Here is a 27972-nt window from a genome sequence, read left to right on the forward strand (position 1 = left end):
TCAACTGAGTGGCTTGCTAAGCCATTTCAGAGGGCAGTTAAGAGTCAACCATACGGACCAGATTCAGTAAAGACAGCAAGTTTCCATCCTTAAAGGACACTATTGAGCCAGATGAATTTTTAGGACAATCTGATGGCTTCATGTTCACCATTATTGATAAACTTTTTATTTCAGATTCATTTAATGACAATTAAATTCCCCAGCTGCCCTGATGGGATTTGAACTCATAACTCCAGATCAATATTCAAGGCCTCTGGATTACTAGTCCAGTAACATAACTATTACACCACCTACATTGTCATACCCATGCAGGTTAACCACCATAGAATCATACAGATTTACAGCAAAGGAGGAAGCCATTTGGCTCATCATATCTATGCCGGCCAAAAAAGTGATATCCAGCCTAATCCTACTTTCCATCTCTTCATCCATAACTTTATCCATTATAGCACTTCAGTTGCATATCCCAGTACTTTTTAAATGCAGTGAGGGTTTCTGTCTCTACCACCCTCTTATGCAGTGAGTTCCAGACCCTCACCACTCTCTCAGTGAAAAATTTTCCTCAACTCCCCTCTAATCCTACTACCAATTACTTAAAATCTATGCCCCTGATTGAAGTCTGTTCTGCAAACGGGAATAGGTCCTTCTTATCCACTCTATCTGGAACCCTCATAATTTTATATATCTCAATTAAATCTCCCCTCAGCCTCCTCTTTTCCAAAGAAAACAAAGCCCAACCTATCCAATCTTTCCTCATAGATAATATTTTCCAACCTCGGAACATCCTGGTAAATTTCCACTGTCCACTTTCTAACATGATGTTGTGACCAGAACTGTATGCAGTACAGTAAGCTATGGCATAACTCGTGTTTCACCTGGTTTCTGGATCCTTCTGTTAAATTTTTCCCTTTCGAGAATCTTATTGCTCTGCAGGTTGAAATAATTATCAAAGGCTTTTAAAACTTCATCAAGTTTGTCTGATGTCTCATTTGCCTTGTCTTGCAATAACGTTGTCTGCTATTACTCCAATGGAATACAGCAATTTGTTAAACTTGCTCTGCTTCAGACTGACTGTTTAATTTGGAAGCAATTCGGTATCTCAAAAATCTTTTTCACCACAGTGACCAATTTTGAATTTGATTTATTCCTTCCATGTGTCCAAACCTCTCCAGTATCGTGAATTAAAGATCCGTGGCTTTCTATTTGGTTTACTTTCTTTTTAAAATTTTCCTCCAGTATCAGAAGTTTCCTGCACTTTTCAGCCTCGTGCTTGCTCGCATGGTGGTCATTGTTTCTTCCTATGAAATCTCGCTTCAAGAATCTATTTCTTTCTTCCTTTAAATGCAGTTTTGTCGCATTTTTTTACTATACTTTTTTTACTCCCCTCACTTAGAGTATTGAGTATTTGTAGTCTGTGTTTTATTTAATTTTTCTTTTCACTCTTACTCGCAGTCATCACGTGTAATGACGCCGACCTCGGATCTGTCCCCGCTAAGGACCTTTGGTTCTCCCAGGATGCCTGTCTAGTGCCGTTAGGGACAAATTATCTACCCTCTTTCAGGGTTGCTCACCAGATCCCTGACTATTGCTTGGTTCTCTGATGCGAAGCCTGTGATTGCTGGACAGGAATTTCTATTTTTTTTAAACAGAGCACTCTACTCTGTGGTTCAGCCTGAATGCCTCTGCAAGCCGATTCCCTGACTCTCCATGCCTCCTTCATCCATGGAGCTTTTCCGACAGCCTCTTCTCGAGTTCTGCAGTTTTGGTGCTTTTTTCAGGTCAGCCTTCTTCAATGTATTTTTTCAAATTCTTCTGGGTGTTGCTTGGTAAGGACCACTGCTGTTCACCATATTGTACATTTGGTTAGTCTGTTGCCACCTTAGCGTATCTGGTTAGTCTAGCTAAGAGAGATTACTGAATCTTCAGTACTTTGAACATTAACTCTTTTATTACATTTTAACTATGCACAGCTTTACACAAGTCTGTATGACTTTACTGCAGCCCCGCTAAATCGCCCTCCATTCTCTTACATGATCTCTTATATCACCTCTTATATTCCTTACACTGTCTCAATCATTAACCCATTCAGACCCTTAGATTACAGATAAATTCAAGAGTAAAACTTGAGACAGAAAGCTGCCAGAAACAATCACTTTCTTGTGAAGCTAGAGACAGAATATTGAAAATTCACTGTTAAACATGTATAAGGTGCAATATTCTTTGCACTGTGTCAAAATCATTCCAAAAGATCGATTATGCTAGTAAAGTTTGGGGATACAGACAGGGGGCTGAATTTTACTAGCGCGCTGCAGCTCGATTTGAAGTTGGTAGTCCACACGCGTGCATCGCGTGTGTTTGGAGGGGACAAAGTGGCCACTCCCGATGACGTAAAGAGGAAGGCCACTCCGTACCTGTCAATGATGCCTGGCGCCACCACACAGGCGCCATTTTTAAAGGGTTTCAGGCCCTTCATTCTCATTTCAATTTTTAAAGGTGCCGTTTCAGACAACCTGCTGTACAATTTTATTTCATTAGATTCCCCTCTCCAACAGTCCCCACTGAGCCCTCATTTAATACACTGACATATCCCCCTAAAAAAGCACTTTTTGATAACCTGAACTTTCTCCCCAACTTCAGAATCTTTGACCCTCAAACCCTTCCTGTCATCCCCACAACCAATTACAATAGTTCTCCCCGCTCCCCCTCCCCACCCACCCTGATAATTTCACTCCTCCCCCCTCCCCACCAGTGTCATGCCTCAGATCTCCAGATGGACAAGGTAAGTCTATTAGCATCAATTACAATACATTTACACTTTAAAATTAAGGATCCGCCGCCAAGCGGGGTGGGGGCGGGGGTGGAGCCCACCAAGGTAAAATGCGGTAGGCCTTCCCGGCATTGGGGGTCATGGTGGGCCTCTCCTGAAGAATATTCTGGGCCCACCATGACCCCCCCATGTTGGAGGGATAGTAAAATTCAGCCCAGGGACCTTTCAAAACAACATAAGAAATAGGAGCAGGAGTAGACTCCTTGAGCCTCCTCCGCCATTCAATAAGATTATGACTGATGAGATCTTGGCCTCAACTCCACTTTCCTGCCAGTCCCCCATAACCCTCAACTCCCCTATAGTTAAAGAAAATCTGTCTAACTCAGCCTTCAATATCTTCAAAACCCATCCTCCACAACTCTCTAGGAAGGAGAATTCCTAAGATTCAAGTCCCTCTGAGAGAAGACATTCTTCCTCATTTCTGTCTTAAATGGGCAAGCCCTTATTCTAAAATGATGTCCCAGTTCTAAATTCACCCATGAAGGGAAACATCCTTCCAGCATCTACCCTATCAAGCCCCCTCAGAATCTTATACATTTTAATAAGATCACCTTTTTTTTTTAGATTAGATTAGAGATACAGCACTGAAACAGGCCCTTCAGCCCACCGAGTCTGTGCCGAACATCAACCACCCATTTATACTAATCCTACATTCCCAACAAACATCCCCTATATTTCCCTACCACCTACCTATACTGGTGACAATTTATAATGGCCAATTTACCTATCAACCTGCAAGTCTTTTGGCTTGTGGGAGGAAACCGGAGCACCCGGAGAAAACCCACGCAGACACAGGGAGAACTTGCAAACTCCACACAGGCAGTACCCGGAATCGAACCCGGGTCCCTGGAGCTGTGAGGCTGCGGTGCTAACCACTGCGCCACTGTGCCGCCCTACCTCTTATTCTTCTAAACTCCAATAAGTACAGGCCCAACCTTCTCAAACTTTCCTCATAAGACAACCCTTTCATCCCAAAAATTAACCTAATGAACCTTCTTTGAACTACCTCCAATCTAAGTATAGCCCTTTTTAAATATGATCAAAACTGCATGCAGTACTCCAATGCAGTCTCACCAATGCCCTGTACAGTTATGGCACGACTTCCTTACTTTTATACTACAGCCCCCTTACAATAAATGCCAACATTCCATTTGCCTTCCTAATTACGTGTTGTACCTTCTTGTGTTTCATGTAAGAGGACACACAGATCCCTCTGTACCACAGCATTCTGCAGTCTCTCTCCCTGTCAAAAAAATGCTTTTCTATTCTTCCTCAAGTGGATAATGTCAGATTTTCCCACATTATACACCATCTGCCAAATTTGTTTCCCACTCACTTAAACCTATCTATATCACTTTGCAGACTCTTTGTGTCCTCTTCAAAAAGGGCTTTCCCACCTATCTTTGTATCATCAGCAAATTTGGCTAAATACACTTGGTTCCTTCATCCAAGTCATTAATATAGATCATAAATAGTTGCGGTCCCAGCACAGATTCCTGTGGCACCTCACAAGTACAGTTTGCCAACCAGAAAATGATCCATTTGTCCTGACTCTGTTTTCTGTTAGTTAGCCAATCCTCTAACCATGCCAATATATTACCCCCAACACCATGAGCTCTCATCTTCTGCAGCAAACTTTTATGTGGCACCTTAAATGATTTTTAGAAATCCAAATACACTACGTCTACTGGTGCCCTTTTAGCCACCCTGCTCATTATATCCTCAAAGAACTCTGATAAATTTGTCATGCATGATTTCCCTTTCATAAACCATCTGTCCAAATTGCACCAGCCCTGCACATGTAAGTCAAACACTTTGCAAATGTCAGTTGCATTTCAATAGGTTTATCCTGTATTATGATTTCCTAAATGTCCTGCTACTACTTTCTTAAAAATAGATTCCAGTATTTTTCCAATGACAGATGTTAGGCTAACTGGCCTATAGTTCCCTACCTTCTGCCTCCCTCCTTTCTTGAATAGGGGTGTTTCATTTGTGGTTTTCTAATCTGCTGGGACCTTTCCAGACAGGACAACCAATGCATCCGCTACCTCTGCAGCCACTTTTTTTTTAAGATTCGAGGATGCAAGCCATCAGGTCCAGGGGAATGGTCAGCCTATAGACCCATTAGTTTGCCTCATACCTTTTCTATAATTGTAATGATTGTTTCAAGTTCCTCACTCCTTTTTGCCCCCGATTTTATACTCTTATTGGGATGCTTTTAGTGTCTTCTACCGTGAAGACAGATATGAAATATTTGTTCAAAGGCTTTGCCATTTCCTTATTTCATCCTCTAAAGGGACCAACACTTACTTTAGCTAGTCTCTTTTTTTATATACTTATAGAAGCTCTTACTGCCTGTTTTATATTTCTTGCTAGTTTGCTCTCAATCTTTTGTATCCTTTTTTAAAATTTAGTCATCCTTTGCTAGTTTCTAAAATTTTCCCAATCTTTTGGCCTACCACTAACCTTTGCAACATTGTATGCCTCTTTTTTTCCATTTTCCTAGAAGGTCCACTAGATGCTGAAAAATATATTCATGACTAGTTTATATAATTCCAATAATCAATAATTGGAAAGCTGGTTGAAGACCTGATAAGCTTAAACCAGTAAAAGAAAGGATACGAAATGAGCAATAATTAAAGAATCAAATAATCTATAGCAAAGAAACAGAGCTATACTCATTATATCAATGAAATAGATAACCCCACCAACTTGCCCTTTCCCCAGAAAGTTATTTGTCAATTTTGACCATCAAGGATCACATGAAAAATAGGACATTATCTTCATAATGTTATGTACTGTATACTCCATTTGGCACAATAGAGTGATAAAATTAGATAAAATATTTAAAGGGTATTACTACTATTTTGATACTATATCTCAGAGTCATAGACCCGACCATGCAATAAATAAATAAAAATATTGCAAGTGTACAATATGTCAGGTCTCTTTACATTTTACATTGCACCACAACTAGATGCAGTAATGGTTAGCAGCGCTAACTGATAAAATTTGCAAAACTTTGCCACCGAATCTGATGGCATAATCCATCTAGAAGCCGCACATTTCACTATATGTGGTGATTCAGTAAGTATATTGACAGCCGCTGAGTATTTGTCCGTGTCTAAGATCATGCATTTCTGAAGTATTTTCTATATTTCCACATTAACTTTATTTCAGTGTGTGTTGAGATAGTTTTGCTTTGTCATTTCCTTAATATTCTCCCACCTTTAATGAAATATAAAACCAGAGAACAATAATAACAAAGCTATAATACCTGATCATATGGTACAGCTCATTACAGTTGAAGATCTGCTCTAATGGAAACATTACTGATAATATTCTAAGATAAACAAAGAACAAAGATAATTACAGCACAGGAACAGGCCCTTCGGCCCTCCAAGCCTGCGCCGATCCAGATCCTCTCTCTAAACATGTCGCCTATTTTCTAAGCTTCTGTATCTCTTTTCTTCCTGCCCATTCATGTATCTGTCTAGATACATCTTAAAAGACTCCATCGTGCCCGCATCTACCACCTCCGCTGGCAATGCGTTCCAGGTGCCCACCACCCTCTGCGTAAAGAACTTTCCACGCATATCCCCCCTAAACTTTTCCCCTTTCACTTTGAACTCGTGTCCTCTAGTAATTGAAACCCCCACTCTGGGAAAAAGCTTCTTGCTATCCACCCTGTCTATACCTCTCATGATTTTGTACACCTCAATCAGGTCCCCCCTCAACCTCCGTCTTTCTAATGAAAATAATCCTAATCTACTCAACCTCTCTTCATAGCTAGCGCCCTCCATACCAGGCAACATCCTGGTGAACCTCCTCTGCACCCTTTCCAAAGCATCCACATCCTTTTGATAATGTGGCGACCAGAACTGTACGCAGTATTCCAAATGTGGCCGAACCAAAGTCCTATACAACTGTAACATGACCTGCCAACTCTTGTACTCAATGCCCCGTCCGATGAAGGAAAGCATGCCGTATGCCTTCTTGACCACTCTATTTACCTGCGTTGCCACCTTCAGGGAACAGTGGACCTGAACACCCAAATCTCTCTGGACATCAATTTTCCCCAGGACTTTTCCATTTACTGTATAGTTCACTCTTGAATTGGATCTTCCAAAATGCATCACCTCGCATTTGCCCTGATTGAACTCCATCTGCCATTTCTCTGCCCAACTCTCCAATCTATCTATATTCTGCTGTATTCTCTGACAGTCCCCTTCACTATCTGCTACTCCACCAATCTTAGTGTCGTCTGCAAATTTGCTAATCAGTCCACCTATACTTTCCTCCAAATCATTAATGTATATCACAAACAACAGTGGTCCCAGCACGGATCCCTGTGGAACACCACTGGTCACACGTCTCCATTTTGAGAAACTCCCTTCTACTGCTACTCTCTGTCTCCTGTTGCCCAGCCAGTTCTTTATCCATCTAGCTAGTACACCTTGGACCCCAAGCGCCTTCACTTTCTCCATCAGCCTGCCATGGGGAACCTTATCAAACGCCTTACTGAAGTCCATGTATATGACATTGACAGCCCTTCCGTCATCAATCAACTTTGTCACTTCCTCAAAGAATTCTATTAAGTTGGTTAGACATGACCTTCCCTGCACAAAACCATGTTGCCTATCACTGATGAGCCCATTTTCTTCCAAATGGGAATAGATCCTATCCCTCAGTATCTTCTCCAGCAGCTTCCCGACCACTGACGTCAGGCTCACCGGTCTATAATTACCTGGATTATCCCTGCTACCCTTCTTAAACAAGGGGACAACATTAGCAATTCTCCAGTCCTCCGGGACCTCACCCTTGTTTAAGGATGCTGCAAAGATATCTGTTAAGGCCCCAGCTATTTCCTCTCTCGCTTCCCTCAGTAACCTGGGATAGATCCCATCCGGACCTGGGGACTTGTCCACCTTAATGCCCTTTAGAATATCCAACACTTCCTCCCTCCTTATGCCGACTTGACCTAGAGTAATCAAACATCTGTTCCTAACCTCAACATCCGTCATGTCCCTCTCCTCGGTGAATACCGATGCAAAGTACTCGTTTAGAATCTCACCCATTTTCTCTGAGTCCAAGCATAACATTCCTCCTTTGTCCTTTAGTGGGCCAATCCTTTCTCTAGTTACCCTCTTTCTCCTTATATATGAATAAAAGGCTTTGGGATTTTCCTTAGCCCTGTTTGCTAAAGATATTTCATGACCCCTTTTAGCCCTCTTAATTCCTCGTTTCAGATTGGTCCTACATTCCCGATATTCTTTCAAAGCTTCGTCTTTCATCAGCCGCCTAGACCTTATGTATGCTTCCTTTTTCCTCTTAGCTAGTCTCACAATTTCACCTGTCATCCATGGTTCCCTAATCTTGCCATTTCTATCCCTCATTTTCACAGGAACATGTCTCTCCTGCACGCTAATCAACCTCTCTTTAAAAGCCTCCCACATATCACATGTGGATTTACCTTCAAACAGCTGCTCCCAATCTACATTTCCCAGCTCCTGCCGAATTTTGGTATAGTTGGCCTTCCCCCAATTTAGCACTCTTCCTTTGGGACCACTCTCGTCTTTGTCCATGAGTATTTTAAAGCTTACGGAATTGTGATCACTATTCCCAAAGTAGTCCCCTACTGAAACTTCAACAACCTGGCCGGGCTCATTTCCCAACACCAGGTCCAGTATGGCCCCTTCCCGAGTTGGACTATTTACATACTGCTCTAGAAAACCCTCCTGGATGCTCCTTACAAATTCTGCTCCATCTGGACCTCTAACATTAAGCGAATCCCAGTCAATGTTGGGAAAATTAAAATCTCCTATCACCACCACCCTGTTGCTCCTACATCTTTCCATAATCTGTTTACATATTTGTACCTCTATCTCACGCTCGCTGTTGGGAGGCCTGTAGTACAGCCCCAACATTGTTACCGCACCCTTCCTATTTCTGAGTTCTGTCCATATTGCCTCACTGCTCGAGTCCTCCATAGTGCCCTCCTTCAGCACAGCTGTGATATCCTCTTTGACCAGTAATGCAACTCCTCCACCCCTTTTACCTCCCTCTCTATCCCGCCTGAAGCATCGATATCCTGGGATATTTAGTTGCCAATCATGCCCTTCCCTCAACCAAGTCTCAGTAATAGCAATAACATCATACTCCCAGGTACTAATCCAAGCCCTAAGTTCATCTGCCTTACCAACTACACTTCTTGCATTAAAGCAAATGCACCTCAGACCACCAGTCCCTTTATATTCATCATCTGCTCCCTGCCTGCTCTTCCCCTTAGTCACACTGACTTCATTATCTAGTTTCTTACAGGCTTTTGTTACTACCTCCTCACTGTCAACTGACCTCAATTGGTTCCCATCCCCCTGCCACATTAGTTTAAACCCTCCCCAACAGCGTTAGCAAAAGCACCTCCAAGGACATTGGTTCCAGTCCGGCCCAGTCCGGCCCAAGATATTTAAGAGATCTCAGCCAGTGTCAAATGCTGTGTCTGCAGTGGGTTTTGTTAATTATTCTTACCTTTACATACTGGCCTATGGTCACTCCATGCTGCGAATACTTCAGCAACGGTCTGGCATGTGATACTTTTAGATCCTTGCAGAACAAAGTCTTCATCACATGTAAATTGGACTGCAGCTCCAAGGCTTTATAAAGAAATGGTGAGTTAAATGTTAACTCTCTTATATCTCTATATAAGTAATAATTGTGTAATTAAAATAAACAGCAGGTAGCATTTTCAAAACTGAAAACCAGCAAACATTACAGAATAGAATGGAATGGGTTGTGGTGGAAATCAGGAAGTGCTTATTTAAAATAAAGCCATGAAAATTGTTTATATTATTGATTATATAATTACAACTGATGAAGATGAGGAAAAGAATGTTACCTAAAATCAGAACCAATTCTTTCTCCGTGTTCTGGCTCTCCGGGATCTGGACACGAGTTGGATGGTTGCTTTATTCCTCCCTCATTCACTGCAAAAGAAAGTGAGCAAAATAATAACAGGCCAATTAAAAGCAGAATCAGATTCTTCAATAACAATTATTTTTAATGATTTCTTTTTCATTGTATTGAGATCACAAAAAGCTGGGAAATCTCTGCCCTTGTAAATCTGATACAAATCAGTAAGAAATCTTGTACTGCATAAAATCAACCTCCAAAATGAACTGAAATAAGAGTACTTAAAGCAAATAGCTTTGCTTCCTTACTGTTATCAACAGGAATCTCTTTGGTGTAATGCAGTGTTGGTTAAAGAAAGAAGGAACTTTTGTTTATGCTGCACTTTATAACACTTCCAGGATATTTCATGGCACTCAGTATTGAATGAATTACTTTTTGAAGTGTAGCCACTGTCGTTATGTAAGCCACATGGTGGCCATTTTCAAGTGGCTGTATCGGTTGTCATTTCCTGCCCTCACCCTGAATTGGAAAATTTAAACAACTTTTCTTCCAATTTCCAACCTTCTCAGCTTCACATGATCCATATCTAACTCTTTCCTTCCTCGACTTCTCTGTCTCCATTTCTAGGGATAGGCTAACAATGAATATTCACCATAAGCCCACTGATTCCCAAAGCTAGCTCACCCTGCTTGTCCAAGTCTACTCACAACTCGGAAATGTTAGATGGTGCAGGTGCACGCAAAGTAATGTTATGATAGTGCTATTTCTGATTGGGTGGTCATGGGTGGATGATAGACATATGTTCAAGTGTGGCACAGATTTCTTCAGATTCAGTACTTGCTAGTGGGCATGGTTAGCAAAGTTCCACTCGCTCTGCAATTGTAGATGGCAGAGGACACCTGTTTGAGTTCAGAGCACTAGGGAGGTTGGCAGGGGAACATCATCATTCCAGGAAGGCAATGGAGTTCTGGCATTGGAACAATAATCAATTAGGTGCCTCACTCTTGGCTGAAACATGCAAATATATGGTTGTCTCTGGTATCCAGAGCACATCTCTCATGGCCCTGGCATCCGTCAAAGGCTCAGTCCCATTCATAGCCTCCTCCTCGGGCTCATCCAAATCATCCTCATCTGAGGAGGAGTGATGTTCCTCCCACTCGTCCTGCAACAAAAGAAGTCCACGTTGCATTGCCAGATTGTGCAGTGCACAGCAGACTACGATTATTCGTGACACCCTCTGTGGTGTGCACCTCAAAACCCCTCTAGACAGGTCAAAGCAGTGGAAGTGAATTCAGGTAGCCACTGGTATGCTTAATGATGGCTCTGGTGGAGGCATAAGCTGCATTGTATTGCTTTTGGGCTGCCCTTTGAGGGTGCCTCACCATCGTCATCAATCGTGGCCGAAGGGGGGTAACATTTGTCACCCAGGATCCAGCTATCAACTTGGGTTGGTGCTTCAAAAATTCCCGGTAGTTGTGAGTTTCACAGAATGTATGTGGCAGCCCCACAAAAATGAGCACAGACCTGCATGGTTTTTAGCCTGTGGTCAGAAACCAGTTGAACGTTCAAAGAGTGAAAGTCTTTGCGATTCACAAATGCAGCAGGCTGATCCCAGGAAGTACGAATGGCCACATGAGTGCAGTTGATCACCCATTGCACTCTGGGGAAACGCACGATACTGCCAAAGGCTGTGACCTTGCTGCCTACCTGTCCTTGTCTACTGAGAATACATGCCACAGAGATCACTGGCTCTTTGCGGGCAGCTTTCCGAGGCCACCAGTGAGCACTGTCACTTCGTCAATGACTGCAAAATCTGGGCCATTGTATTTTCTCTATGATATAACTGTCTTCTCTTCCATCTGCGTTTACTTTTTGTCTTGCCATTATTGTCTGAAGTAAATTTCTTCCAGAATATTCACATAGTACACATTTAATTTTGGTACAAAGCCTTCGGGCATCTGACTCTACCTCATTCTCTTGTCAGTTTTGGCCCTGAGCCTATATTCAGGTTGCATTTACAGTATTGGTACAGGAATGCTATTTTTGTGTAAATGCACTCTATAATTCCTGGGATCAGGACAACAATACTTCCGTTCTCCTTAGAGAAAAGAAGATTAAGAGAAGATTTGATAGAGGTGTTCAAAATCATGAGCGATCTGGACAAAGTAGATAAGGAGAAACTGTTCCTATTGGTGGAAGGGTCCAGAACCAGAGGACACCAACTTAAGGTGATTGACAAAAGAAGCAATGGTGACATGAGGAAATACATTTTTTATGCAGCGAGTAGTTAGGGTCTGAAATGCACTGCCTGAGTCTGGTGGAGACAGATTCAATGAAGGCCTTCAAAAGAGAACTGGATAATTATCTGAAGAGAAAAAATCTGCAGGACTATGGTGACTATAGGACTAGGTGAGTTGCTCTTTCAGACAGCCGACACAGACATGATGGGCCGAATGGCCTCCTTCTGTGGCCATGAGAGCTTCCTGGGATAGCCTGCTGCATTTGTGAATCGCAAAGACTTTCACTCTTTGAATGTTCAACTGGTTTGGGACCACAGGCTAAAAATCATGCAGGTCTGTGCTCCTTTTCGTGGGAGCTGCCACAACGCATACCAATCCAATGATTCTATGAGAAATAAATAAAATCATTGGCATGACGGAATAGGGCATCGATCACCTCCTTTATGCACCTGTGAGTGGCAGCCTGTGAGATGTCACATATGTCACCCGTTGTGAAAAAATTGAGTGCTGAAAACACCTTGAGGGCAACTGGCATTGCGTTCCAACCAAATCCACATGGTTGCAGATCCTGCTGAATGATCCCATATATCTCAGTGACCATTTCATCCTCAGATGTCTCTGGCATTGCCTCTCCAAAATCTGAAGGTAGTTAGTCCTTGTTTTGAGGACGTATTGATGTGCCAGTATCCATACAGGATACCTTCCCTGGATGGGCTCATTCTAAGCAGCCACCCCCTCTTGTGCTGCCTGCTACTAGCGTTGCGGTCTCAGCCACTGCGCGGAAAGAGCCCTCCTCTGTCGAATCCTCTCCTCTTGTTCCCGAGGTTGCAAAAATATTGTTTGTATGAGACCGATGTCATTGTAGCTTTATAACTGTTTCAATGAAACAGGCATTGAAGTGAAACCTTATTTGACTCTGATGGTCAACTATTGAACTCATGAGCCTCCCATTGTGCACAGCAGCAAATCCACCCACCCAACACACTCCACCCACCTGACACTGCCCTCCTCTCACTTTGATCTGCACACCTAGCACATGGTTCATCGTCTCATTTTGCAAAATGGTGCATGTATGATTGAAGGCAAGATCCTCCACCTTCCACCTTCCTCATGCTACCTTCCAGCTTGGCCCCATCACCCTTGACCCACCCAACATTTCTTACACCTTCTCTCTGTGACTCTTGAACTACTACCATTACACTAGGCCCACATAATTAGCAATGTCTGCATGTTAAATCTCCCACCTGTGCCTATACCCTTCCCCATCAAAATGCCAATTCTCACCCTTGATCCTCCAGCCATCAACCTGAATATAGTCGTCCAATCACATGCCCCGCCCTACAAGGCCTTCCAATACCCAACCATGACACTGGACCCGCCCCTCTACCTAATCACACTGACTGTGACCATTCCCTCCACCAGCGAGCACACTGCGTTTGCCCCACCGAAACACCAATGTTGACAGTACTGACCCCTCCCTTTAGGTCCATGATGCATCTCACCTTCATTATCTGCTCCAGGCCTCACCACCATTGACGCCACACCCAGAATGCTAAGCCCTTCTCTCCTCTGTGCCTCCAAGCACCCAAACGACATCCTCTGCACCTCCAGGCACCTGAATCCCACCTTGTGCCCTCCCTGACTTCCCTCCTCCGCAATTCCAGGTACCCGAACCCCACCCTCTGCCCTTCCTGGCTTCTCTCCTCCGCACCTCCTGGCACCCGAACTCCACCCTCTCAAACCGCACCCACCTCCAACAAATTTGCCCTTGCTGATCCCGAGCCTCGAGCCAAACATCCATTCCGATGTTGCTCTGCCTTATGCTGAACAGTTCAAGAAAACCACTGACCTCAGACACAACTGCACAAAGCCGACTGCTGCACGCCACCTTTAAATGAACATGAACCAGGTGCCACAAGATTACTGTGTGCCCTGACTGAATCTGGCAGGTAGGACTTAATTTCAATTAGTTATGAGGTATTGACTATTCATGGTGTGCAAATGTATTAAAAGTTGGAACCTGCCACAGGACAGCTTGAGGCCCGACCTGCCACAAACATTCCACTGGCTTAATTTCTAAAATTAAACCCGCCATCGGGGAAATCAAAATATCAACTCCTGCCTAATTAAGTCACCCCACCCATCATGAAACGCGCTCTTGCAGGTGTCACAAAAGGTTTTTTTTCTGTACTAAAATCTTGAACTTCTATATGTTTAAAAAAAAACTGGAAAAAAGGATGTTGCTCAATGAAAGAAACATGCAAAAATAATTGGAATTCCAGCAATGTTTTGAAAGTAAGTTCAGAACAAAGGGTTGAGCTTTATGGGTGTTTTGAAAGGAAGTTGAACTTGTAAAAAGGACAGGAAGGTCAGCAGTTTCAAGGAAATCACAGGAGTTTGATCTTTCTTCAGAGCAGCTTGAGTGACAGGGGGGAGACACTGTGTCTGGACATGTGACCATGTTCAGGAAGGTTCTTTTTTCACTTTGGACCCTTTAAGAATTGGACACAGAGCAGGCATTTGAAATCTTTGCTCGACCTGCCTGGAGCAAGAGAGAAAAGACCTAGAAAAGTGCTACCTCTCTCTGTAAAAAGGAGACTCGCATCTCTTGAAAAGGAATTCTGCATTTGAAAGGTAGCAGATTCCTGTTGCCTCTCGTCTCTGAAGAATTTCTGCATCCAGTGAGATTCCTGCTGCCTCCTGTGTTCTAAAAAATTGTGAAATCTGAAGAATTCTTCTACTGCTAGATGGCTGCTTCAAAACCTAAGCAGACAGTTGTTAAACCCCTGATGGAAGACCTATGTGACGCCTGCTGCAATTAAATTACTGTGATCACCTAGCCATCACAGACTGTTCATCAACCTTGCCTGCAGAGACTTCGAGTGGCACCTGACTATTCAATTCTGGGACACCTCACTGTTAGGAACACATCCTACCAGAATGTGAACCTCCATTATTTTTATTATTCCTTCGATTCCTAAGAAACAGTTGTAATGTAAAACACCCTTTTGAAACCAGTTAACCATTCATTTTTGAATGCATGTGTGTGCGCGCATGAGGATTAAGGGAATAAGGGTTTTTTCATGTATAGATTTATCTCATTAGTAGTTAAGACCGATTATTTATTTTCTAATAAATAGTTAATGTTGTTGTTTAAAGAAATCTTGTTTGGTGTGATTTATTCTGGGGGAAAAATACAGTATTTAATTTGGCTCGTCTTCGGTTGGTGGGAAACTTTATTTGATCTGCTATGACCTGTGGAGTGGTGGGACTGAATTAACAGTGCATTACTCCCACCTTGGTTGTAACACAGGCCCTATAAAATTCCCCCCTTGGAGGGGAGAGCTTTCAGGGACATCACCCTCAATACTAGACCTTTTTCCCCGCCTGGCTCCCTTCATCATCGATGCATGACACAGTCTTTAAATCAGACAGGTAATTAATGAAGTCTCTATGATCTGCTCTGTGGATCTTGAAGTATCAATCTCAGCTTGATTTTGCTGGGCTGTACCTTGAGTTGTTGCTGGTGTGAAGTCATCAAAGTCATCTTCATCACTTTCTTCTGGAATTGTTTTAGCGTTGACTCTCTTGAAGGTGGTTACATTTCTCTTCACAATGTAGCTTCCTCTCTTCGCTATGATCATGCCTCCTTATCTCTGAACTACCATAAGCACCCTTGGGTCAAATGGTGAGCTAATTTGTGATGTTTTCTCTTGCCAGAGCAGGACTTTGTCTCTCTTTTATCTTGCTATCTGTTGTGTGCATCCATTGGTCTGCATGATTCTTTGTCCTCTGTTTTTGACTCTTCTCTATTCCTCAAGCTTTCCATTGAGTGCATGTAGGGTTGAGTGGGCGTGAACTGTGGCAGCTCACACTTTGTCTTCCGACAGTGATCATGATCAACTTCCAATCGCTGGCAGACTTAGATTTCTCTTGCTTGGAACATGAAACTCAGTCTGACATGTGGACCCATGGGAAGATTTGAGAATAGCTTGGATGATCATTCGGACCTGTCGAGGGGTATCGGATCCGTAGGAGCTTTTAGATATTGGCTTGCTCAATTGCAATTTCTGTTCTCTCTGTAACTCATGGAATGTCGGGGCATCCATTATGTTGACTGTGGCCCGTGAGTCAATTACTGCAGAGATTATTGAATTACCTACGAACACATTGCACATGGGCAGTTGTCAGTACTTGTGGTTGTGAGCAACAAAACTCTTCTCTTGCACTGCAAAGATGTAATCATCCTTCTGCCATTCAACTCAATTCATGTCTTCAGGAGCTTCGATTGGCATACTCTTGCCAAATGTTCAATTTTTCTACAGGCTTTACATTTCTTTCCTCTTTCAGGACAAGTTTTGTAGCAAGGACATGTACTACCACAGTGACTGCATGTTCAAATGTGGTGATTTCTGTATTCATCTTCCTTGATGTGCCTCAGACCTTTCTCTGGGTTTCCTCTCAAAATAGTATCTCCTCCTTACATATGTGTGATATCATCAGTTGCATCGGCAGTCTTGCCTCTTAAAGGTGAACTTTCTTAAAGGTGAAGTCACCACTACACTCCATTATACTTTACTTGTCCCATTACCACTTCCTTTGGCCTTGCATCACCAACCCTTTTGTCATTTAATCTCTCCCGTCTTCCACCTTATCACAGCCCTCTCCTTTTGTTATTTTACCCATCCTTCCCCTTTTCACTTAAAACCAATTACATTTCTAACTTTCCCCTGTTCTAATAAAAGGTTATCAACCTGAAATGCTATATTTGTCTCTCTCTCCACAGATGCTGCCTGACCTGCTGAGTATTTCCAGCATTTTCTGTTCTTATTTCAGACTTCCTGCATCAGCAGTATTTTGCTTTTGTGTTACAGTCAGATTCCTTGGTGGCCATCATATTTTGGTGCCAATGTTAACCGTAGCTGTCCGGCGTAAACAGAAGGCAATGGTCTGAAAATTCTCCTTCTGGAACCACAAAAATACTCTGATTCACTTATAGTAAGTATGCACCTTGTTGACAAATATGATATCTATCCAAAATATTGTTCAGTGCTCCCCTTGTGATAGTGTCACTTAGATTGTTTAGTCTTCAGTAAGGTAAAACTTTCTGCTGTTAGCTTCCCTATCTATATATTTATATAATTGAAGGAAGATATCTATTAAAGGACATAACCTACTTCTTCCTCCCCACACACAGAAATACCAATTATTGAGAAGAAAGACAAGAGCCCATTGAGAAGAAATGTAATTATTCATTGTTCACAATTCCATTCATGCACAGTAGATGCAGATGTCATTTTTAATGTGAAGACTTCTCGGGTAATTTTCCAAGCGAGTACTGGGTGTGGGGAAATTACCTCCGAGTTAGTGGACACAATTCAGACTGAGACACTTGTTTAGATTGCGTCTTGCATCTTCAACATCTGTAGAATTCTCTGTATTACTGAGACAAATGAGTGAATAGAAACACAAACCCTGGTTGTAAACCCTCACAACAGATGAGAATGGGGCATGCAAATGGGTTAAAATATTGGCAGCGTATTTGTTATGCCCATTTTAACAGGCACAATGTTGCCGGCAAGCAATGCCCTTGCCACAGGTCTTGTAGTCTTTGATCAATTTTTGCTCCCCTTGCCTTGTCTCATTTCTTTCCCATCTTGCCCAATAGTCCCACTCCAGGCTCCTTAACTCCTTTCCTACTAGACTGCTGGCTACCCAAATTCCTTTCCTGACCCTCATGTTACTTGACATTGCACCATTTACTTTTCTAGTTTTTAACTGTATTTACATAAACTAAGTATCGAACTAGAAAAATGGAAAACAAAAAGCCTTCCTGAAGCTGCAACATCTCTATTGCAACAAAAACAATTGTCAGAAATTTGTGAATTAATTTTAATTGTTACCAGAGCTCATTTTTTGTTTGTAAAGGTATCAATTTCAGTTTTCTAAGTAATATTTCAGTGTGAGAACTTAATTGTAAGAATTTTGTTTTATCAAAAGTTCAGATATTTTCACTGTGATTTGATGTCTGGTTATTAAATCCTAATATCAACAGCTGGTATAAAATTTTTCTTATGCCTCTGAGAAATACTGACATACCCCTAAAATATTCTGACATGGAAAATACTCAACCGTACAGGATGCTGGCTGCTTCTGAATTACAGGCCAGTAATTTTTAAATGCCACAAATGTGTTTTGCCATATATCTAACCAATTTAGCGGAGCAGATTTCAAGTCTTTTGTCAGTGATTGGGTGACTTCTACAATTCATCAGTGGTAGTCTACTCAAAAGTATTGCAAAGATGGATGAAAAACAAAATCAAAGCCCAGCCAAATTAAGCACAGGTGTGCACTAAGTTTTCTTCTTCAACAGCAATAATGAAAATTATTAATTAGCTTTACATCCAAAAATTGAGATGTAAAAATCTGGGGTAGAGTTTACGCTAGGTTATGCAGGTAATAATCACCATGGCCATTTCCCGCTAATTACACCCATTTGCAGACCTTCAACGAGGCTCTTAATTTTAAGCTTTTTTTTTAGGCGCAAGGGCACTAGTAGGCAGGTTTTAAAAGTTTTTAACTATTTCATATAAGAAATTTACTGCTGTACACCAATAAAACTAGTAAATGGTTCTGTATAATTTTTTGGAGTCATATTTAGTTATTTAAAATGCTGTTACTCACATCTAGTGAACTAGAAAATGATGTGATAAATTCATTTTCAGTTGCATTAATAAAGCTCTACCAAGTTGCTACTCTTAAATACATCAGTAACAACAACTTGCATATAGACAGTGTCATGAAGGTGCTTCCATTATTATTATTTTTTGAGGACTTGTGTTTAAAAGACTAGAAAATACCTGAGAAGATGCCTGTGTTTTATTTTAAAGGGTCAGTGAAAGGACACTTAAGACTTTGTTTTAAAACAAATGCTTAGTGGAAGTCACATGTTTTAAGCTAAGTGAACAGCCAGAGCCTTATGGACTATGGAACTGCTTGGACTTAAAGTCACATGTCTGGATTTATGGCGGTCAGTAGTTTTGGTTTCGCTTTTGGCTATCGTTTAGTGTCTAGTTGGTTGATAGCCTGCTAAAAGAGAAGCCACACAATGCATCCTTTTCCACCTGTTTTGAAAAATCTTCTGAGAATCCAGTGTGATAGCTGAACCCATTGAAGCAGTAATTCTCCCAAAAAGCCTACAAGAATATTCCTCGAATATTCCTGCTCCAGAAAGATCCCAGTGACAGTGCCTACGTGGACCTGGACGCAGCCCAAAGGGCCAGCGGGAACATCCCCTATCTTATGCTTTTCCTTCAAGAATCGACAACAACTTGGCCAAAGTATTTTTTTTTTAAAGTTGATCTCTGCAGAGCCTGTTTTGTTTTCATTTTTCTTTTTTATAAAACCGGTGTGTGTGTGCATGTATGTTAGGATATTTTAGAAAGGTAGATATTTCTACTTCCATATTTCAAACTGTATGTTAATAAGCTTTGCATCTTTATTGAATAAGTATTGTTTTATAATAAACCAGCAATTTTGTTGTTTAATAAAGAAACCTGGTTGTCAGATTTTTATTCTGAAACTAATATAAAGTATATAATTGGCCATATGGGTAACTGGGTAAAGCATTTCAATATATGTTCTCATAGAGTTATATAGCACAGAAACAGGACCTTCGGCCCACCGTGTCCATGCTGGCCATCAAGCCTATCTATTCTAATCCCATTTTCCAGCACTTGGCCCATAACCTTGTATGCTATGGCATTTCAAGTGCTCATCTAAATACTTCTTAAATGTTTGAGGGTTCCTGCCTCTACCACCTCTTCAGGAAGTGTGTTCCATATTCCAACCACCCTCTGGGTGAGAAAATGTTTCCTCAAATCCACTCTAAACCTCCTGCTCCTTACCTTAAATCTATACCACCTGGTTACTGACCCCTATGCTAAGGGAAAAAGTTTCTTCCTATCTATTCTATCAATGCCCCTCATAATTTTGTCTACCTCAATCATGTCCCCCCTTCAGCCTTCTCTGCTCTAAAGAAAACAACCCGAGCCTATCCAGTCTCTCTTCATAACTGAAATGCTCCAGCCCAGGCAACATCCTGGTGAATCTCCTCTGCACCCTCTCCAGCGCAATCACATCCTTCCGACAGTGTGGTGCCCAGAACTGTACACAGTACTCCAGCTGTGGCCAAACTAGCGTTTATACAGCTCCATCATAACCTCCCTGCTCTTATATTCTATGCCTCAGCTAATAAAGGCAAGTATCCCATATGCCTTACTAACCACTTTAACTTCCTGTGCTGCTGCTTTCAGTGATCTATTGGCAAGTACACCAAGGTCCCTCTGACCCTTTGTACTTCCTATGGTTCTACCATCCATTGTATATTCCTTTGCCTTGTTAGTCCTCCCAAAATGCATCATCTCACACTTCTCAGGATTAAATTCCATTTGCCACCGCTCTGCCCATCTTTTCCGCCCATCTATATCGTCCTGTAATCTAAGGCTTTCCTCCTCACTTTTACGACACCAATTTTCATGTCATCTGCGAACTTACTTATCATACCTCCTATATTCACGTCTAAATCATTAAAGTACACTACAAATAGCAAGGGTCCCAGCACCGATCCCTGTGGTACACCACTGGTCACAGGTTTCCAATTGCAAAAACAACCCTCGACCATCACCCTCTGCCTCCTGCTACTAAGCCAATTTTGGATCCAATTTGCCAAATTGCTCTGGATCACATGGGCTGTTACCTTCTTAACCAATTTCCCATGCAGGACTTTATCAAAAGTCTTACTTGACTACATAAACTGCTTTACCCTCATCTAGACACCTCGTCACCTCCTCGAAAAATTCAATCAAATTTGTTAGACATGATCTCCCCCTGACAAAGCCATGCTGCTATCCTTGATTGATCTCTGCCTCTCCGAGTAGAGATTAATCCTGTCCCTCAGGCCAGTGGAGTAGTGGAACTAGAGAAAGATCTTTAGTATTAGGGTGGTACAGTGGTCAGCACTGCAGCCTCACAGCTCCAGCACCCGCGTTCAGTTCTGGGTACTGCCTGTGTGGAGTTTGCAAGTTCTCCCTGTGACTGCATGGGTTTCTGCTGGGTGCTCCGGTTTCCTCGCACTGCCAAAGACTTACAGTTTGATAGGTAAATTGGCCATTGTAAATTGCCCCTAGTGTAGGTAGGTGGTAGGAGAATGGTGGGGATATGGTCGGGAATATGGGATTAATGTAGGATTAGTATAAATGGGTGGCTGTTGGTCGGCACAGACTCGGTGGGCCAAAGGGCCTGTTTCAGTGCTGTATCTCTCTATGACTCTATATTTATAGGGATTATAAAGTTCCTCCAACCGCAGTCATAACAATCACACCTTTAATGTAATAAAACATCTCAGGACACTTCACAGGAGCAATATAAAGCAATATTTGACGCTGAGCCACATAAAGTGATATTCAGGAAGACAACCAAAATCTTGGTCAAAGAGGTAGATTTTAATGAGTGTCTGAAAGGAGGAAAGGGTGGTAGAGAAAGGAATAGTTTTAATGCAAGAATCAAAAAACAGTTACATTCTAAAGTGTTGCCTGATTGCATTTGTTTATGTCTGATTATGCAAATAAGTGAGAGTGGAAACTTGAACCATAACTTCATTTTGGTAAACTAATACAATTTGTACCAGGATTGCAGATTGTGTCCAAAGCGGAAACTTTACTCCCCAACCAATAACTTCTTTTCTTCCATTTTAGCTTTTGACATTATTAGTTTGCCATGTTTTGAATTCAATACAAATTGATGTAATCTTCTGTAAACCTAACCAGCCAGCTACTATCTTGACTGTAAAACAAAAAGGTACATTTAAATGTCATCTAGTCCACATAAGTGGAGAAGCTTGTACATGAATTGAATTTTCCTTGGCAGAGTTAATGTAATTGAAATGTTAATTTAACGTAAAAATGTCCGAATGCACTCCATTGAGGCAAAATCAGACAATAATGAATGTTAGGATATAGAAGGAGGAATTAGTTGTTTGATAGTACAGAACTTGAGTATTGCTGAAAATAGAGACATTTTGTTGAAGCTTCTCATCTTGCACTCATCAGGACAATTCACAAGAATACCAATGTAAGGGAAACAACGAATTTTTTGCTGTATGAGAAGAGAGTGCTGATTGGTAGAGGCTTTGTCATGGATAATGTCCCAGTTTATGGTGACTGACAGTAAACTGCCAAGCTTTCTTTGAAAGAAATCAGAGTCCACTTGCCAACCAATCAGCACTTTCTTACATTGGTATTCTTGTAAATTGTCCTGATGAGTGCAAGACGAAAAGATTCAATAAAATGTCTCTATTTTCAGTAATACTCAAGGAGGAATTAGGAGGAGTGACCAAAGTTTAGTCAAACAGGCAGGTTTTAATAAGAGTCTTGGAGGTAGAAAGGTGGTGAGGTTTGTAGATGGAATTTCAGAATATGGGGACCATACAGCCTAAAGCACAGAGATAAATGGTGGATGTAGTGAGAGGAGATGTACAAAAATCTGGAGTTAGAGAAACAGGGAGTTCAAGGGTGGGGTTGTAGTGGCTGAAGTAAGTTACAGAGGTAGGGAGGGGTGAGGCCATGAAGGGATTTAAACACAAGTCGAATAATTTAAATCAGAGGTTTTTGAGGACCAGAAGCCACTGGAGGGAAACAAGGGCAGGTGCGATGGGTGAGCAGGACTTGATGCAAGTTAGGATACGGGCAGCAGAGTTTTGCATGAGGGTGAAGAGGAGGAGGCCATCCAGGAAAGCATTGGAATAGTTGATTCTGGAGATGACAACAATCTGAGTGAAGGCTTTGTTGACAGATAGGCTGAGGCAGAGCTGAAGGCAGACAATGTTGTGTCGGCATAAGTAGCCAAATCTTTGTGATTGAGAGTATGTGGGGTTGAAAGTTCACCTCTTTTTCCAAAAGATATTTGAAAAGATATTTATCAACATAATTGTTAGATATATTAGTGCCTTCAAATTCATTTTAGGTTATTGATACTGATTTGATTTAAGAGCATATGGCCTTGAGTCAGATAGTAGTGCAGAATGGGTGATGAAAAATATTGGTTTCACAAGATATAATAGTAAAGCTGCGTAAGGAAGCAGCTGCATCCTCACAGCATGACTAGGTTGAAGTGCTATTGAGATGTGAAAGGTTAGTTTCAGAAGGGAGTGAGAGAAAGTGCTGCTGCAGAAGGCAACACTAATCTCAGAAAAGCCTGCAGTTTTGATAATCAGGGAGGATAAATATGCGAAAAATGCATCCACATCCAAGAAAAACAGTCTGTCTATTTCAAATTATTCCCTATACAACAATATAGAAAAATTGCTAATGGAAAGCCAGGAGTAATTACAAGGTATTAATCTAATTGAGAAGCTCATATGCACTCCAGAACTACATGCACAAAACTCAAGTGGCTTATGACAGCAATCCTTAGAATCACAGAATGCTACAGCACAGAAGGAGACGATTTAGCCTAGAAAGTTTGCTACATGGACTACCTGCTATTTCCACTCTCCTGTAGACTCTTCATAACCTTTAACATTCTGTTTTCTCAAGCAATAGTATAAATCCCTTTTATTTAATTCTTACCTACACATTATATTTGAACAAAAATTTACATTTGAGAACACCAATCGAAACCACACTGCATAAAAAAAGATTTTTCTCACCTCCGTTTAATTATTTTTATGACTAATTATTATCATCTCTGTAAACGGTGGAAACAATAGGGATGAAATTGGTCTTCAGTAAAAAGACCGAGCAGATGATAGCTAATTGGTAGTGTCATGCTAGGCCCCCACCTGCCAAGAATGAGGCACATTCATTTTGTCATGAACATTGATTTTAAACTGTTACTAGAGTGAAGAACAACATTTACATATAAACAGACAGTGTTTGAAAGGACAAAGCAGCCATTCCCTGACACATTCAACCCACAATGGGCTATTGATCACCAGACGTTGAAGGTGGAGGAGCTCGCATTTCAGGTTGCCTGCTAAGATGGTCGAATACTCAAACGGACATGGTCAAACCAGCTAGTCACACGACTAACCTGCTGGGAAACCTGAGGTTTTTGAATTTGTACAAACAGTTTGGGCAAGAAAGCTGTTTGCTCCTGGACTGAGATCTCTCCTGTCTATTCCCACCTCTTTGTCACAAGCCTCTGAATCCACTGAAGATACATGAACCCCAAGAGAGAAATGTCTCCTACAGTGAACGAAGTTTGAGAAGAATACTGGGCCCCAACGAAAAGCAAGATCTACCTATAATCAAGGGCTGTACAGTGAGCTCGAAGAACTGTAACAAAAACTCTTCCGATATTGCCTCAAACTTTTACACTTTATAGTTCTTCTGCTCTTCTCTGTCTCTATTTGCCTGTGTGTATTGTGTATGCGTGCTCGTGTAGTGTGCGGCGTGTATGTGTAGGTGTCAACCAAATTAAAGTTTTAAGTTTAGTTTTAATAAATTTCAACTTTTCTTCTTTAAACCTAAGAAAACTTGTTTGTGCTGGTTTCTTTGCCTTATAATTGGAAAACAGTGAACAAGGGTTCACCAAGGGGAAGCTAAAAACATGGTGCATTTAAAATTAAACCTTGTTACAGTAAGACCAGGTGAAGACCGAAAGGGAACCCTAGACCTCTTTCTCACCTGGTCGTAACAGGTAGTCATGTTTTACACTCCAACCAACCTTCTTTTTCATTGAAGTCAAAATGGCCTGTCAACTTTCTATCACTCATTTTACACTTTCGCTGACGATCAATTTGGGCCAATCTATTACCAGTAACCCTATTGTAACCTTTGATGATTTTGAAGGCCTCTCACAATTCACTCCTTCAACTTCTCAACTATAGTGAAAAAAGTTCCAAGTTTGCAAGCATTTTTCTTCATAATTAGAACACCTCATCCAGTCAATCTATCTTGTTTCTTACCCTTTCTATAATGGGGTTCCAAAAACTAAATACTTTATTGCAACTAATATTGTACATGCACAAACAGAAACATAAATTAGCTAACCTCTTATCTTGCACAAGGGCAATCAATACCAAGTGCAGTATTCAGGTGAAGCAGAGTTGTAGGGTAGGCAGAATAACTGGACCCAGGTGAGGCAGGGGATCAGGTGAAGCAGAATGGGGAAGGAAAGACTGTGACAGAGAGTGGAAGTATAGGGGAGAGGAGGGTGGGGAGGGAAAGGTGGATCAGGAAAGGGTCAGGAAAGAAATGGAGATAAGGGAACAATGGGACAAGAACGTGGATAGAAGAGGAAAAGGAAAGAGAGGAGCAAGGGGATAGGGAACTAGACAGGAGGATGCAGAGCTATGCAGGGTACAGGGACTACATGTGATGATCGCTATGAATGCTGGACCTTGTAACATGATTATGTTTTAAAAATTGTGACTTTTAAAAGTTCAAGATGGAGACCAGAAGGTCAGGTGACCTCACCTCCACTTTGTGAAACGTTACCAGGACAACAGAGAACACAGATCAAAGACTTTCACAGATTGCAGGGTTAACAACTGAAAAGCAGTGGGTTTCACCCTCCCAGACTTTCGGGTTGTATAACAAAGAGTCAGTAATTCGGAAGATGTAAATGTAACAGGCAGCTGTTAGCACCTGGGAACAATGGAAAGGCCCAAATGGTTTTGTGAAACCAAACTGCTGGACTCTGCATTTTTTGGAACAATAAGATGGCTGAACACTCAAACGCTATTGAATTGAGTCCAGATAAATTTAACAGACTTTCTTCAGGCAAACAGGCTTTAAGGGAAGAAACCAACAGTTGTGGCTTCAAGGCAGACTGGAAGAAGGGAACTCAGTGGTTGCAGCCTCAAAAGAGAGAATGAGAGAGGAGGCACCTGCTCTTGGAAGGCGGTTATAGTAAAAGGCTGAAAAGACTTGAACCTGTTATGAAAGTCGAAGCTTGTGGAGGATTAGAAGACCAGCAGGATTACCAGGAAGCACCTTATTCACAGACATCCAGGTTGGAAGTGCTCAGAGAAGTAAGCAAAGACAACACTGATTTTTGAAATAATCTGGAAATCCAACCCATTGCAACTGGGAAGAGTTTGGGACTTTTAACCACAAAAGATTTTGTTTTCAAAAAAGACTGTGTAACGTATAAGTGTGACGTGAAGTTTTCCAGTATTTTTAATAAGAAAATACCTTTTATTGTAATTTGGGGTATCAGCCACTATTCCGTTAATTGGGGATTTCTTTTCGTCTAGTTGCTATAATAAAAGTCTTAAAACGTGAAATCTTGTTGTGCAATTCTTTAAATTTGTCTGGGAGTTCATATCTTGTGTTTTCACGTAAATGGTCTCAGAGGTCATAGCAGGATGAAGAAGAGTAGAGTGAATGAGATTCTTTTAGGAATGGGGGCACATTAATACATTGGGCTGCTCAGTGTGGGGAGATGGGTGAAACACAAGTTGAAATTGTGCACATGGGAGAAGAGATATAGTCAAGAGGCTGCTGGGGTAGTTTAGTTGCCTGAGAAACTGCTTAACTAGGAGTTTTGGAGAAGTACCATTTATCAGGGGAGGAAGAATGTCTACCATGTTTTCCAGAGGATAATTATTGCTTAAATAGGGCATAAGAACAAGAATAACAACTTGCATTTATATAGTGCCTCTATGTAGTAAAATATCCCAAAATGCTTCACAGGAGCATTATCAAAAAAGATTGACATCAAGCCACATAAGGAGATATTAAGACAGATAACCAAAAGCTTGGTCAAATGTTGTAAGGATTGGCTTAAAGGAGGAAAGCACGGCAGAGGCAGAGAGGCTTTGAAGGGAATTTGAGAGGGTGAGTTTCCAATATGGTGCTTTGTGAGACATACCATATGCTGCTCAATGGGGAGGGTGATAGCTCAATGGGAGAGATAAGAGCCAAATCTGCTGCTGAGTGGGGGTGGAGTTCAATATGTTACTCCAAGGGAGAAATGCCCAATGTGCTGTTCACTGGGGGAAGGGATGTTGAAGTATAAGTCATTGGTGATAGTCTCAGCAATATGACCTCGCTGCAGAGAGAGTAAGAGTAGAGGTGGAGGAATTTCACTATGACTAATGATGCTCGCACTGCTTACAAATGCTCTATTGAGGATCGAGCATCCAGTAATGCATCCATAGTTGTGAGAGTATGTGCTGGATTGGGGTAGGCTAGTGATTGTGTGGCCATGTCACACTAGGGTCAGTTATTGGCTGAGGGACCAATGGTGCAGTCTGAGAGGGTCAACTGAAGGCTGCGGATGCCCGTGGAGAAATATTCTGGAGAAAGAGAGAAACAGAGGTCGGGACTTTACCAGCATGTGTTGAGTCCCAATGTTGGGACCAAATGTTGGTCTGAGCCCACGTGGGCAGGCAATGAAACCGCCGCAGCAATCTTCCCTATGGCGGACTCTTAATTGGCCACCGTCGGACCCACCATCCAATTAAGGGCAGTGGGCCCATCTCTCACGCTGCTGGCCCAGAAGGCCGGCAACCGAGAGAGGTGGATACTGCTGAGATTGTAAGGAAAATGAGACGGTGCCTCTATTTGAGGCACTCTAGCAGGAGAGTTAAAAAAACGTATTTCTGTGCTGGGGGTCAGGCAAGCAGGCAGGCCTCAGCGATCAGAAGGGAATCCCCTGCAGAGGTGGCATCAGGATTGCGGGGCCAACCCTTGCGACTGGAGGAGGGGGGCCCTCCTTGGGCCTTGGAGCCCCCAATGCGATAGCATTGCCCCACCACCACCCCTGGGAAGCTAGTGACAGCCCGCCTCCTTGCAGCTTGCAGCCTCCCCACAAGGCGGGGAACCATTCTGCTGCCATCAAGGTGCCTGTGGCCCGGGAAAATGGCCACCAGTTGGCCCTTTCATTATTTAAATTGGTCACCTTCGGTCGGCAGGTGGCCGAGCTGCTGCCATTACGGCCACTGGGAAAGTGGGCTGGGGACAGGACTGCGCCAGGAAACCCTCCGAT

The 27972-nt window shown here is 42.1% G+C and overlaps 1 protein-coding gene across 1 annotated transcript in view; it reads right to left on the minus strand.

Annotated features, from left to right (window-relative positions):
* Positions 1–27972, minus strand: part of csmd3b (CUB and Sushi multiple domains 3b) — a 2327439-nt gene that overhangs the window by 903479 nt on the left and 1395988 nt on the right. The window contains exons 8-9 of the mRNA XM_068032163.1: positions 9723–9810; positions 9356–9480 (exon numbers count right to left, since the gene is read on the minus strand). Of these exons, the coding sequence (XP_067888264.1) occupies positions 9356–9480; positions 9723–9810 (213 nt within the window). The remainder of the gene's footprint in view (positions 1–9355; positions 9481–9722; positions 9811–27972) is intronic.

The sequence above is a fragment of the Heterodontus francisci genome, chromosome 5 (assembly GCF_036365525.1).
Source record: "Heterodontus francisci isolate sHetFra1 chromosome 5, sHetFra1.hap1, whole genome shotgun sequence".
Classification (NCBI taxonomy): Eukaryota; Metazoa; Chordata; class Chondrichthyes; order Heterodontiformes; family Heterodontidae; genus Heterodontus; species Heterodontus francisci.